At 47.3% G+C, this 15,784-nt stretch overlaps 1 protein-coding gene across 9 annotated transcripts in view; it reads right to left on the bottom strand.

Moving 5' to 3' along the window:
- Positions 1-15,784, bottom strand: part of Rbp6 (RNA-binding protein 6) — an 805,438-nt gene that overhangs the window by 233,702 nt on the left and 555,952 nt on the right. For all 9 annotated transcript variants that reach the window (XM_017901077.1, XM_017901076.1, XM_017901084.1 and 6 more), the window contains one exon: positions 5,547-5,639. In XM_017901077.1, the coding sequence (XP_017756566.1) occupies positions 5,547-5,639 (93 nt within the window). The remainder of the gene's footprint in view (positions 1-5,546; positions 5,640-15,784) is intronic.

The raw sequence follows: 15,784 nt of genomic DNA, 5'->3' as shown, positions 1-15,784 counted from the left end.
AAGTTCGCTTTGCGGCCTGGAATTAAACGAGCTCGTCGAGGCGATAGTTCCACGATGGTAGTAGATGGAGGAGGCACGAGGGGTAAAGAAGAAAAAAGGAAGAGCAAAAGAGAGAGAGAAAGAGAGATAAGAAGGGAGAGAAAGGAAATAGAAGAGACGGATGAAAGGAGAGAGAGAGAGAGAGAGGGGGTGAAAAAAAGGACACGACTGGCCGACCAATCCCACGACGCGTTAATTCTTAATTTCTTAATTTCAAGTCGACCGTTAAGCACCGCGTCAAAGAGGTCTCGGCTCTGCTGCACCACCTGCACGGCCCTTCTCGCTCTCCTCTCGTCTTTCAGACCTCTTCCATCGCCCTACGCCGCCTTCCCGACCCCCGCGCCCTCGTGGCTGTCGAACGAAGGATGTCGGAAGTTGAAAGCGAGCGCAATTAAGCCGTGCCTCTTCGGGGATCCCCCATTCATTTTTCAAGTAACGTCGCCGAATACCCTCATCTAAGTTTTAAATCGCGCGGCTTTCGACGTGCAACGGAGCCGAAGTCGCCGTTCCACCGTCCACGGGAATGGTTACGATTTACGATGGTCCAGGATCCGCGACGATCGTGCGAATTACACGCTGGATAATTATCGGGACGTCACCCGCGTGAAAATTCATGGAACAACGATTTTAATGGAACAGGGTTCGCGGTTCATTCTCGTCGCCTCGTTATCCGTGATCGGAGACGAACGTCCACGCGGACTCGAGATTGCACGATCGTAATTAGGGTTAGCCCAAATTGAGAAGAATCGCGTTACCCTCGCGTTTCGTTTGCCGAGAAACGCGGCGTGCAATCGCGTCGAGCGAATTCCCGGTTAAACGCGGAAAACGCATTACGCTCGATATAAGACGGCACTAATCCGTGAAAAATGTGGTTGTTTCTTTGGCCGATCTGCAGGATGGATTTATGGGGCAAATCCTTGATAAGGTTTACGTCCCTCGATCGTATCGGTGTTTGCCGTCGGCCCTGGGTCCGATATACGGCTGCTCTCGCGCGAAGGAACACCACGATACAAATAAATATAATGCAGTTACTGGAAATATCATCAGCCCGCTCCAACAACTCGTAGCTCCGCCATTTCGCGGATAAGGATTTATTTCCCCCCACTCCGCCGCTGCTCGCCCTTTCTTCCGCGGTTACCACCGCTTTATCCAATGGATAGAAACGAGGTTAAAGAATGAAAGGTACCGCGATGACGTAGAAATATGATAGAAAGTTTGATGGAACTTGGCGAGCAATTTGCTATGAAGCAAAATTTCGGTAAGGATAAAAGTTGGACGTATCGGTGTGACGTTGAATGGCTACTGCTATTCCGAGAGGCTATTGTTAGACATTGATTTTTATCGCGACGATAGCAATTCCACCCCGAGGACGAATATTTTTTTGATTCCTCATCGAGGAATTTTGGAAAATATCAAAATCGAACACCGATAGATAAATATTTTTAAATCGACGAATAACACAATTATCCGAATTAAAAGAAACTTATTCGGAGTTATCGCGAAATTTGATAGAATAAACAGAGATTTCTGGATTCTTTATCAACCATCAGAGGGAACCTCGAGCAGAGCCAACCTCTCGGAGGAGCGATGGAATTACTGGGAATTCTTTCTCGAGTTCCAGCACGAGATATCGCGAAGAAGCTGAATATAACGAATTTACCAGCAATACCATTAGCTTCATCAGCCGACTCGTGCCGCGGCTATTTCATCTCGGCCAAGATCTCGGTTTCACCCTTCTTCGGCCCGTCAGCCGGTGTGGGATATATCGATGGTTGCCGAGAACTTAACTGACCTGAAACGGCCAGCAAACGATATAAGGATACGGCTGGATTCGGTCTACAGTTCGTCTGTTTGCGATTCGAGCATGAACAGGGGTTGTTTGTCCAGCCGTGCTCGACGTGGCGAATTTGCGACTGCGTGCGCGCCACTCGTGCGTTGCTTCTGGTGGACTAACTGCAACGGGAACCAGCGGGTTCCAAGAATTCGATATACCTCCCTGACTTCCTTTCGAAATAACGCAGATTTATACAACGCGTGACACGAAGATGGCTAAGACAGAGATAACGATAAACTCGGGAAATAAATTGAGAAATTTCAGTGGTAATATCAACTATAACGAAGGCCAGCGACACCAGCGAAAATAAATTTTTCCCAGGAACCACTTGCCATCGTTTAGGTATCGCAGACATCTCGGGGACGCGTGTGACGGAGCGAACGCAAACAATTTTCCCTAAGCTTCTAATAAAATAAGAGAAAATCCGCGTTCCACGGAACGCGAGACCAAAACATTTTTCCAAAGGTCAATTTATCCATTTCACCACGGTCCACGTTTCCAATATTGTCTATTTGCAATCCCATGATCGCACACACGAACTCGCCGCCCCTGATAGTTCTCCTGTACGCGATGTGTGCTCGATCGTATCACCGTATGTGGGTCAGACACACAAGGGAGGCGAGCTCGAACCGCTGCGAGCAGGAAACTCTGCATTCGGAACCGGACGAGACTTTCAACGAACGAAAGAGAAGGTTGAAAAAGGGAGAGACCACCGCGCCGGCTGGGATGAGTCAAGAGGCTAGGCCGGAGATAGTGCCTCGCTCTGATATCTCGAATCCATTTCTGGCTCGTGCCGTGGACAACCAGAGACCTCTACGATCTTCCCTACTTTTTCCCTCTTTTTCCCCTTTTTCCACCGCTCTCCACCGTGTTTCCCCAGCTTCAACCGTGCTCCCATCTCGCACGCGAGCCAGACGACACTTTGGCGAAACGTCGACCGAGAAACGGAACGCTCCTCCCCGCGAAAAGTGATCGGAGAGAGGTGTATTTCTATGAAATTACGATCCCCAGTTGCGGTTCCCGAGTTCGTTTCGACGAGGAATTCTTTCCACCTGGATCTACGTGAAGATTCAAATTTAAACTGGACCATGTTCGCTATGGCGTTTCATACCACGTGATCGTGAATTTCGTGACAGGTGCGAGATACGATTTTTAATAATGGTTTAAGTTTTATTTCATTAACGGAAGACGGTCGCGGTGTACCACGTTTTATCTACTCAAACTTTATGGTGGTTCGCACTGTTTTATTGCTACACGGTTTTTCCTCTTCTTTTATTAACCTCGTTACCCTGACAGTACCGTATCTCCAGCGGCATTTAATTCTGTCAGTGTCTTCGAATATTAAAAGACATTTCGTCAAACGTACACGATATGACGGACCTATACTACTAGCTGATAACGATTCCGCCGAAAATGAAATCAACGCGTAAGAGACGACAATAATTAAACATCCACGGAATATTGATGGCATATATGATGTCATGCTAGTGGAGAATAAGAACAAAATTATTCCTGAAAGGAGATAAACACGTTTGAAACAGAAATATTCAGACACCTACCTAATCTCGTTCATGCGGCAAGACAATCGGAAGATGAGAAAATTCCAGCACTCGTTCGCAAGCGTGTAGGCAAATATAACCGTGGTGTCTGAAGAACAGGAACACCTCGAACTAAAGACCGTAAACTCCACTGTCGGACAACTATGCCCCTTCGCATAATGCTTTCGAAAGCAGCTGCACGTCCGTCCACTATGTCAACTTTATGCCCCCGGAAACACAGGGACGGTAGGGAAAAAGGCAAATCGTAGTCGTTATTACCAATTACCAAACCGTTAATTCTATTTACGTTATCGCCAGAACGTGGAACGATTTTGGCCGACTGCTACCGGCTTATAAATCAAGCCCAAGTACCATTATCTGTCTCATACACCGAGCCCGATGAATCGCGACGGGCTATTATCGGGGCGATAGAAGCCGGAGAAGTTCGCACAATAACGCGTAATGGTCCGCGCAGTCTCGCCAAAGGTCGATAAAGGCTAATTAGCAGAAATCCTCGTCTCAGGTGGTCCTCCTACCGATTCCTAATCACTTAACCGGCGACGAGAGGGGCGTCTCGAGGGCGTACCGGAAGTGCAGCGCGACGGAGAGGGTTTCACGCGATCCACGCGATACGTGGCCACGTTCAGCTGCCAAAATTCTGATTGGCTCTCGACAGCAGACGTATTTGCCAACGATTCCACCGTCAGACGCGCCACACCGAATATCGGGATTGCTCGATTTGTCCTGCAAGCCTCGTTCCCGGGTAATCGCGACGGATAATAAACCAGGGGACAACTTTGCGGCTCGTAATTGCGACGAATGTGCTTGGTTGGACAAGATGGGTACCGCGACTATCAGTTATCGCTGGGAATGTTTAGACTTTTGCTGGCAAACGAATAGTCCACGATATCTCAGAAGATACTCGTATCGCGAAACTTAGTACACCGTAATTTGGAAAACAAATCGGGGAAATTATTGCTAGTCGGTAGAGAGAGATATCTGCGGTGACAAGGATAATAGAAATTTGTTTCTCCCTGTAATACTCGATAATTGTTCTATTGCTACAACGAGAAATCGGTAATGGGACCTCGAAAAACTAACGCAACTTCTATCGTTTAATGCTAAACCAAAGACATTAGAAAAATAATGATACGTACAGGATATAGGATGTCCCAAAATTCACGCAAGATTTAAATATTACGCCAATTGTGGGGTAAAAATATTGCCAACGAAAAAGAAAGACAGCGTGATAGCTGGCAGTTCAGGGTTATTAATAATAGCGCGCTATGCGACAGAACAACGCGTCTTCATTGTTAAATAATATTTATAACTTTTAATTAAAAATCTTTGTCTTCTATCAAAATTCTCTTGCGTTAATTTTGGGACACGCAATATACCGGAAGAAAAATGACAAAACGAACGATTAAGACCACGTAAGTCATCCTAAATTTAGTGTCAAGAATACACACCGTAGAAACTAAAATAAATATTACTTTTTCCCGATATATATTTTTACCCTTGGTATTTAAATATTTCAGCAAAGCAGACACGAATTATACGGGCAATTATAAAAATGGCCGCAAGCGGCGTATTCGAATGCATAATAAATTAAATAATCAATCACGGCGCACGACGGTTGCAACGTGGACGAATCCTTGGCACAATCCTTGGATAATTATTCGCAGATTTCGAGTTGGCCCGCTTTTCTAATTACACTGGCAGAATTAAACGACAATCGCGGCGCGAAACGAGAATCGCTGAAACGATAAACGTCGCGAGCTTTTCATCCATTGGCCCTGTCAAACGCGGCGTTCGGGCCGGATCAGAGAAGCGCCGGGGAAATAAGCAAAACGCTGAATCGTATCGACCACGTGTCGCGCGGGTTGGCACGCTGGCCGAAAATAATGATTCCTATGGTCTCGCGACAATGATCACCGGGCTGTCCGTGCCCGGGCCGTGACGAGGGCGAACGCTCGATGATTCCGCCTGCGAGCGAGTTCTGACACGCGACAAACCGTCGGTGATATACGATTTCGGTGTCGAATGTTTGTCACCGTGAGCCTCGCGGCTGCGTGCGTCGTGATTTACGCGCGGCGTCATTAATCAGCATCATTCGCGCGGTGCGTGTTACTCACCGGGCCGAACTGTTCGAAGTAGTTTTTCACGTCCTCCAGCGTCGTCGGTGCCGATAGTCCACCGACGAATATCTTCTTTGTCCTTGTCACCATCTGCGGGCAGCAAGAAAATGGCGGATGTTATTAATGGCGGCCTGGAAACGTGAATGGGGATGTAGGGTGAATGGGAAGAGTCAGACTAAGGGGAGTCGAATTTTTCCATCCGAATTTTTCCGATTTTTCCTTTCCTTTCTTATTCAAACTATCAGAAATTACTTTCAAAAATTATTTTCTTTTCTTATTATTATGACGTATTCCTTTCTTTTCCTTTTCTTTGATTCTTTGATTTGGAAAATGTGATGAGTCGTTCGGAAAATTTTTCGCAACAAAAGTGTTTATTTTACTGCTGCTTCTTTGGCTCGGGGAGGTTCGTCACCCTTCCACCAACCCTCTCGTCGCCAATACGTATCAGTGTTATCTCTGAAGCATAAATAGTCGCCTAACTAGGGCGATGCTTCCAAAGATTGCTTATAACATCGTGGCGACCTCGAAGAGTGTTCGATGGCCTTTTTAAGTCACAAATCGCGCAGGGGTACGTGTCGCGGATTAGAAAAATCAGAACACCATCCGTGACGCGTACCCCTAACAAAGAAAATATATAATCGGGCACACTCGTGCCAAGACACGGATGCACGGAAAGACCAGAACCATAGAGAGCGTTCCACGACGCGTGCCCCCCTGCGAAGACCAAAGATCGGGTGCACAGATGTAAAAATTGAGCTCCCGATCACCGGGAAAGTCAATCTTCCTGAAAAGATAATTGCGAAAAAATTCTTTTGTTTCGGAATTCTTTTCGATGGAACAATTCGTGTATAATACAGCGTAATACAGGAAGATCGGTATACGAGAACAGATAACCCCTAAATAACGCGATTAACTGGTCCAACGTCGCTCGAATCCGTGTTACACGATATGCAGGATTCGTACAAATTTGATGATCATGTTCCACGCTCCTGTTTATCGAAACCAATCAAACGAACTACTCGTGTTACACAATGGGTTCCCCCGATTTCTAACAATAATGCACGAACCTTAGCGTAACGCAAATAACGCGTTATTCGGGGATAACCTTTGTCTCGTTTACACGGGTTTAGAACGAGAAAAGTAACATCGATTCTCTTCTCTGTTACACGCGAGGCGTTTCCAAAAACTGTGCCAATATAATCCAGGCTATAAATATCGAAGAAAGTAGCATAAACTCGCCTCGGGATCGCGGCTGAGCTTAACTTTCGCGTAATCTGGGCCACCCACTAACGAACTTAAAAATTCCGTGGGGACATTATCGATTGCGTAAGTTGGAAAGGAGTAAGAGTACAATCGCGAATGATAAATTCCAGGGAAACCGATACCCGCAGCGTTATTCGAAAAATATTTATTGGAATTTCCATGGGAAAGACGGGGAACAATGGAATTAGAATGTTTTTCACATTTCGGGCTGCAAAGTCTCCTAAACGAGAAATCCGAATTTCTGGACACGTATAGACAGTTTTTGCAAACAGCTATTGATCGACATACATATATTTACGTCAACGTGGCCGCACACAGGCACGGCTAAATCGTACGTGTTCATATTTGGCATGGAAAATGGAACGTACAGGAAACAGAAACGATATTTATTTCCTTCGCGAGAACGCATTGAAACTCGTTATCATATTTTCAATAAATTTCGCTAACCGACCGGCAAAATAAATTTCGCTAAAAGAGCTCGCGCTAAAGCAACCGTGCACGATGATGGACACCTACGTTCGAGGAGATAACACGGCGTATCAATTGTCAAGGAAACAAGTTTGCCCGCAGAGCGGAAAAATAGTTTGGGAAAAATCTCTATTCGACGAAACACCCGGGAAAAAAGGGAGAAAACGATAGAAATAAATTCCATTTGAATCCGCGAGCAAATCTTTCGGCGAGAGAAAAATTTCGAAAATGGAGAAGGTCATACGTATTTCTAAACGACGATTCGTCTTTCCCATGGGAAATTTGTTCGCCGATTTTCTTCGCGACGTTAATGGTTAATAAATTTAAGCTTCGGAGGATCCTGAAAAGCGTTTTAGCATACGCTACGAAATATGTTTACTTTGTAGATTCACGGGCACAAAAATGCGCCGGGAATAATGCTCTTTTCATAGCGTGTTTTGGGGAGGAAAGAACTGGAAAGCGACGGTATACAGCGGGAATGGGAGAGACGGCTGAAAAATGGCACGGTCGTGGTTAAGAAATTGATAAGGAGGCTGATAAAATATGAATGGCCCGCGTCGGGCACACCGCGCCGGTTTCCACGGAAAAAGATCCTTTCATCGCCGACATTTTTTATATTTGTTCGAATCGGTAATGTCAATTCCGATCGCCATCGCTGTACCAGCTCCCGTTTTATACATTTTAAGCGAAAGGAAACGTCGCCCGGCATACCGGGGATGCTCGACGAAATTATCAACGCGCGCCCTGATATTCCGCGAAAATCTATCGCGCGCGTGTGTAAATTAAATCGGCCGGGTCCTTCGGCAGTTTGAATTCATTAACGAACACGTAACGTTTCGACATAATTATCTGTTAAATACGGATCGAGTAAAGCCCGCAGGTATTTAAGAGTGATTATAATTTTACGATCGTTATAAAACAGTCGTGGAATTTACGCGAACAAGTTTACGCGGGCCAGATAACAGGAATAAAGTTCCTTCCCCGTTTTACGTGCCTTTGGGCAACATTATCGACTCGATGTATAGTTACCGCAATTTCTACTATTCCGCGCAGCCTCGATATCGGCAGAGCGGGCCTTATCACTGCGACCTCCGAGGGAGAAGCATCGACAAAAACGACTGCCTTTTACGCGATACTCGAATATTACAATTTATAACCTCGAAAGTCGGCGAATTACGGATATCTGCCAGGATCCTCGACTATCGTCGCGATTCGAGGAGAGTCGAAGCACAGGAGGAATAAAGAATCTCGCACGTGGCTGCCATATTGAAAAGTTTCCGCGGATAAGTGGACGGAAACGGATCGGGGGTAACACGGCCACCGAGCTGAGTATACACGCTCGAGGCGAGATTTCTGAGACTATAGGTACACGCATCTTGGATATTCGCTGATTGACGGATTCCTTTGGCACGGAAACGTCTCCCTCGCCTAGGATTTTTCGAAGGTTACCGAAAGGTCGTTTAACGAGGGAAAGCGAGAAACCGACGATGCATCGGAGAGGGTAATTCCGTTACGGTGTAACGACGAACGGTGGAAAGCGTTTGCACGGAATCACGGAGACCGCGAGAGAACGTCGCGTCGCGTCGTGGCGAAACTAATTACCGGTGGTCGCTTTAACGGCGAGAGCGGGCGACGGGGGGCGGAGGGTAGAGACGGGGGCGGAAAAAAAGGGAACAAGGGAAAACGGCATTCAGACGGAGCATCTTAATAACACGATCGCAATGTAATAAAGCTCGTGGAGCGCGGAGAAAATTTCGCAGAAAAAGAGAGAGAGGAGAAGGCAGCGGCGGAGGAAAGGGGCGGACGGAGGAGAAACGGGGTAGGTAGAAGAGGCACCTAGGCAGAACGGGGGCTGAATACAGCGGAAACGGCAGAAGAGGTAAACTCTGGTAATTTCAGTGATGGCTGGGCTTAGACCTCTCTATATCCGGTGAGTAACGCAAACCCCTTGGCGCAAGTCCTTCCACCTCGTGGTGCCTGAAACTCAACCCACTCTTCTCTCTTTCTAATCCCACCCCTCCGGTTCGCGCTCATCCCTGTGTCCCTCTCGTCTCATGGGAGGCGGAGGATAGCTCGCGAACCTCGGCCGCCGGAGCTCGCTGGCTAATCAGCGAAGTGTATAAAGTCCCGGGGATGAAAATAAAACGGGCTGGATCTCGAAAATTAAATAAATGACTCGCCTCGATTCCGACGGCGAAAACGTGCCTCGTGAAAGAACTCGGGAGTGACAGACGAGGGACGAGAACGAGCGGAGCGAGCGAGAGAGGCGGAGAAAAAGAAAGGAAAAGAAGGAGACAGAGGGGGTGCGAGAGACTCGAAGAGATCGGTGGAGGGCCAGACCAGCGGCAAAGGAGGGCTAAAGGGGGTCGAGAAAGCAGGACGAGGGAAACGGAGCGAGAGATAGACGTGGATAAATAACGAGAACGGGAAGAAGGGGCAGAGGATACACGAGGCAAAGGGGAACCACTTATTCGAATGAAGTTGCAGCACCGGCAGCTCACTTGCTGCAGCTCGGCCGGAAGTGCCGAAAGAGGGAATTGAAGTTTCCTGATATCCCGTTGCTGAACGGGTTTCGGCCTAAGAGCCCGGCCGAGCTGCTGAAATTTTATTACGCTCCGCTACGCTCGGTCTCGTTTCGTAATGAGCGCATTGTCGTGCAAACGAGACGCCTCGCAACCGGGCCAGCGTCTCAGCCGCGATCCTTCCAGACCTAGCACCGGTCACCTCCTCTTTCACTGGCCAGCAGCACCGCTCTTTTGTCCCGTTACGCTCGTGTAATTTGTCCAAGAGTCAGACTGGCCGGTACGCTGCGCGCCAAGAACGCCGTGCCCCTTGCCGCGATAATTGCCGCCGTGTCGAAGTTTCCGCGAAATTTCGCGAAATTCCGCCGAGTTTCGCGAGAATATTCGAAGGGATGGAATGGAAAGCGACGAGTCGGAGCGAAGAACAGGGGTGGTCGCTTGTCCGACGAAGAATAGGGTGGAAAAATATAAGTCATAGGGACTGAGAGGTGAATGGGGGAACAGCGAGCTCGGGTCGTTAGCGGAGATAAGAGCGGATAGCTGCGGAATGGTAATGGAAACTCGGGGAGTTCCACTTATTATGCCGTAGCATTATGTAAATACCGGAAGACTATTACAATTTTACAACTTACTAGAGGCGACTTTATAGTTTCATCGCTTCGAGGCCGGTCTTATTCTCACCCCTCGTTCTCGATTTCCTTGCAAGCCGCGAGGAACCTTAACCCGAAACGACTGTGCCACCGTACACACGCGCGCCTTTCTATCCCGCTTTCTCCCCGTTTACTCGCCTCTATCTTCCGCGGTTACAAAAATGAAATTGTCGCGCGAAAGAAGCTGGATAAACTTCCCTCCGGGCTCTAAGTAATCCGCTGCTCCCGCTTCGTCGTGAAAGACCAACCGAGTTTCCGCTGATTTTTTAATAAATATTTCACGGCCCAGACTCCGCGGCCGCGTTCCTCCCGCGCTGCCTAACGGATCCGGAGGAATTACTCTGAAACGAGACGTTTATTAAAATACCGCGAGATAAATCGTCATGTCGAATGGAGGAAACGTAATACGCATAGGTAAGAATCAGAATAATATTCGAACACGTGCTATATGTTCACCAATGTACACGCAATTCTGCGAATTCGTGGCAATTCTTTCTGTTGATGTGCAACTGGACCTGTATCAGCCTGCCGGGGATCTGCACCGGTATTTGTTTTAATTTTTCTCTTTTTTAATGACGTCGGGAACGCGACAGTTCGGTTCCTTGCCAGGCCTCGCCGCCATATTAGTTTCTACAAAATATATATTATACAAAATATATTGTCCCCTATTTTTTCTTTCCCATAATTCCTACACTTTCCTTCGACTAATCTATCCTGTTCATTATCTATTTCCTTTCTTACGTTCCTCTCTCATCAGTCCTTGAAAATTCGCGATAAAGCGTCGACCTATGCATCGAGTGGCTTCAAATTTCGGGAAATTTCGAACACCGGGAAATCGTAGACAGTGCCGAACACGTTATCGATGGCTTCCCTAGGCTTCCCTTGTACCACCCCTTTCTACGTCCTACACGAGCCACGAGGAACAGAACGACCGACGGAACAAGCAGGAAAATGAATACACGAGGTTAAAGGAGAAACGGTACTTATAAGGTATGAAACGGTACTTTGAAATAATCCCACGGAATCGAGGATTTCGCTTGAAATCCATTTGGAAATCCCGAAGATGATCATTCCTCCGAGCCTTAATCGTGCCGGGACGTAAATCAGCCTGGACCTATTCGATGGTCCTCGTAGGTTTGAAACAGCGAGGATATATCCCTATTAATCTGATAATCGTGCGCGAAGCGCGGAAAATGGACGTTAGAGGAGAGCGAGGCAGGGCAGGAGGGTGGAAGGCGTCGGAACGAGGAAAATGGGTAAAATAAATATTGGAATAAATGTCGGTGAGTGGGCGTGCCAGTTTTAACGGGCCCAAACCGTTAAATCTGCCTCGCGAGCACGGATATTGTCGCGCGGAATGGCACAAGGAGAACGCTTTGCTCGTTCGCAATTATTGTGAAAGTTTAATCGGCCGCTATACGCCGCGCTGATGAGACTGCGAGAGCGAGGAGGGTATATATGCACACGTGTCCGGTATATCGCGGAAACTTTCGGTACCGTATCGTTCAGAGAATGTTTCGCAATTTTTGTCCCTGTATCTCCGCAACAGCGGCGCGCGGCAAGTAACGGGAGAAAGAGAAACAGAGAAGGGAGCGTTTAAACGGCACGTTACCTTAAACGAAAATTGCATAAAATGATATTCAGCGATTTTATTTCCTCGTTTATATGCTCCTCGAGCACGATAATCTTCTGTTATCTCTTTTTCTCCCTCTCTCTCGCATACACGGCTCGCAAACGTGCACGTTTTTCCGCTGTCCGTGTCAGTTTCCTACTGTTTAACGTGTGGATAAAAAGAACCGAAATTAGCGGGTAAATAAATTGCCTTTTCGACGACCATTTTTATTCTTCATACGTTAATCGGTCAGTTAATTTAGCGAAAATCCACTTTATTAGGAAAAACTTTGCCATTGTAAACTACGTTGCAGTTTTGACGTTGCGTTGACGAAGCGTTAACTCGTTATGCGCGTTGGAAGCGTTTCTCAGTGACGGATTAATGGATCAGGAATCCGAGAATGGCCATTTAATATTTACCATTTCGAGTTGTTGTACAAAGTGCTCGATATTCTACGATACAAGCTGATCGTAAAGCAATCGCAATTCCCGTAGAAATTGGCCAAACAACGTGCGCGATGTATATCCAAGCTAACTCCGTTGGCCATCTTCTCGAAGCAAAAATTACGATCCGCAGGAGCGTAGCCCCGGCAACACGGTCAAAGCGTAAAAACGCGTTACATTGGTGGGAAAAAGCGAGACACGAACGGTGGTCCAAGATTAATACTCCTCGATGGTTTAAAAAGCCGCACTGAATCGTTCGAGAGGGCGTGAAGGGCTGGCCAAGGAAGAGGTTGGTTGCAGGAGAGGAGGCTGCGGTGGAAAAGTAGGGCAAAAGGGCGGGAAATGGACAGGGCGAACCGGTTATCATCCAGAGGGTTACGAGCTACGTCTTGGATCCCTTTTCTCTCTTTTTCTCGCGTTGGCCATTTTTTCCTGCCCGATCCCGACGTATCCTTCGACCACGGCTCCACCCTCGTCCACGCGTCGTCGTCCGTTCGACCTCCATTGGCGTGGCAGAACGGAATTATCCCGAACCACGCGATTCCCACTGATCCTCGCGTCGACTCCGCTACCCTCCGCCCTGTCCGCGAGAATTACCCGGCCAAACCGTTTCTCTGCTACACTGGCCATCGAGAGGGGCAGAGACAGTTAGTTAGCGATGTTAATTGAAACTTTAACTCAAAGGGAATAATGAAGTTCGCGGCAAAGAAGCCGTGCTAATTACTACGGTCGAAGCTCCCCTTAATTTGTATCCGGGAAAGATGATCTTTCGAGGTAGCATAATGATGTTTCAGCGTGGTTGTATTGTACGTTTCGTAGATATCGGTTCGAAGCTCCCCTTAATTTGTATCCGGGAAAGATGATCTTTCGAGGTAGCATAATGATGTTTCAACGTGGTTGTATTGTACGTTTCGTAGATATCGTTCATTTTGAAAACTCTACGCTTCTTTTCCGTTACTTTCCTGAAAAGCGCATTTGCTGCCTATGCTAGGGGACGAAGTTACGATTTCGCGTGGTTTCAGATTTTAAAATATTATTATTTGTTTCAGCTTACAGCTACAATCGTTTGAACAAAACGATGGAAAAAGATCGCGAAAATCCCCGATACTCGAACGAAGGGGACCGCGAGATGGCAGCAGGCGATGGCAACGGGATTAAAAGGGGGGACGCGAAATTTTGAAACGTGTCCGCGTCTATCTTACCGGATGCAGTGGCAGTCCCGCGCGATCGCGCGCCACCGACACGAGTGCTAATTTCTGCGAGTGTCCGACGTTTCAGAATTTAAGTCACAGGCCATAAATACCGAAAAGAGGTTACGGCGTGGAAGGGGGGTTATCAGCGAGCGGACGGTAAGGCGCTCAACATTCGTCTGTGGTTCGGGGCATTGCTATCGCGCTGTCCAGCCCTGACCCTACCTTACTCAACCCGGCTTTTACATGGCCGCGTAATACCGCGATCCTACAAATTCGCCGTTGCTACGTGCTCCCAGGCGTAGATTATACGCGCCGCGTGCAAGCTGCATATCGGCCACGGTGTCCTGGTTGGGAAATTCCTTTTTTCTCTATTCCTTTTTCCTCTCTTTCTTTTTTCCCTCTTTTTTGGGGAAGGTAATATTTTAACCTCAATCGAGCTGATACACTGTTCGCCCCGCGACGCTGTGTTTCCGTGATTTTCGCCGGTCTTTGAAAATATACAAATTCCCTGAATTGAAATATTCTCGGGGTGCAAAGGGTTAAAACGCATCATCCGTCATCATTTTATCGGGTAAAAAAATGCAGATACGATTCGAAGAAAATTTCGTAATCGATGTTATGCGAATAAAGTTCGATAAACCGATCAAACAATTTCGAGAAGATTTTCCGAGGAGGTTAATTAATGGCTACCTGACCTAAGCCAAATCGTAACGAAGGATCTTCGCAATTTTTCAAGGCCCATGTTCGAGTCTTTAAAACATTTTCAATTACCGGGAGCATATCCCGTGTCTCTTTATCCTCGAAATCGTACGATAGTGGATATTTTTCCAGCCAGGGAAAGAATTATTTCTCTGTCGCTTTTCGAAAGAGTTCCAACGTTTTGTCAGCAGGATCTTCGCCTATTGTTAACGTCGACAAAGACTGATTGCAACCGGACCAGCCGGCCGTGGTAGATCCTTCGATCACGCGGAAACGGATCCTTCGGATTCAGCGAAATACTTTCTCCCTATAAATGACGCTGATGTAATAGATGTCGTTGCCTTATATTAAATGGTCGGAGATCTCTTTTCCTCGTTAGCCGGCGCATCCTCCCGGCCCAAAACAATGAAGGTTTACCCGGGCTGAATGGAGGACTCGTCCGTCGCTCATTGTGCTCCCTTTGAATTGTAATCATCGTACATCTGCTCGCGCGGTAGAACGTGAATGGTTCGAAAGAAAAGGAGCTCCGCGGGCTCGAAGAATAAGTATTTTGAATGGTATAGTGGTTCAAGGCTAACTAGATCGAAGCCGTCGCCATTCTCACGAGAGAATTTCCGTCATCGTCGAACCGCCTTCTTTTCCTTCCATTTCTCTCCCTCTCTCTCTCTCTCTCTCTCTCCCTCTCTACCTTTTTCTCTGTCTCTCGTTTTCTTCATCTCATCCCGCTATTTCTGCCTCAAAGTCAAATAAAGAAAATCCGACGCGATTCGTCGCTGACCCCGGACCGAGCCCCGTAACCCGCGCGTTCGAAATCGTTCCCGAAATCGCTACTAATTAGCAATGGAATTTCCAGAATGTCGATGTAACCGTGATTATTTGCTAATTAAACAAACGTTTTAACCGATTCGCACGCACGAACGAGCGACTAATTATAATCTCGACGCGTCAAAGGGAAAGCTGCCCCGGGTGAAAATTATTCCCGTGGCCGAATTCCGGTTTTCGCGGCATCATGAACCGTCGTGGCGCGCAACAGCGCAGAGGTTCGATTTAATAACCAAAAGTTCGATACACCTTTCGCTATCGCCCTAAATCCAAGCCATTACATTCACCGAGCGCTCGCGATTTACCTCCTATCCCTTAGCTACTCCACTGACTTAAACTGTTGGACTTGCGACTTTAGGGGATTACCAGAGAATTTACCGAACTCTCCTGCTCGGCGAACTACCGCCGTTTAAACTCGCCCCGATTATTTCCGAATTATCTTTACGCGTCCGTGTTACGACTGCCGTGGAAAATTCCGTTATTTAGATATCCTTCTTTAAACAGCCGCTCAATTAAATCGAAGAAAAGCCCCGAGACCTCTTTATCGGCCATCATTCTGTCAG

Source organism: Eufriesea mexicana, unplaced genomic scaffold, assembly GCF_001483705.2.
Source record: "Eufriesea mexicana isolate 0111107269 unplaced genomic scaffold, ASM148370v2 scaffold1385, whole genome shotgun sequence".
NCBI classification, from domain to species: Eukaryota; Metazoa; Arthropoda; class Insecta; order Hymenoptera; family Apidae; genus Eufriesea; species Eufriesea mexicana.
Note: the sequence above shows the minus strand (reverse complement) of the source record. Positions and strands in the feature narration are given on the sequence as shown.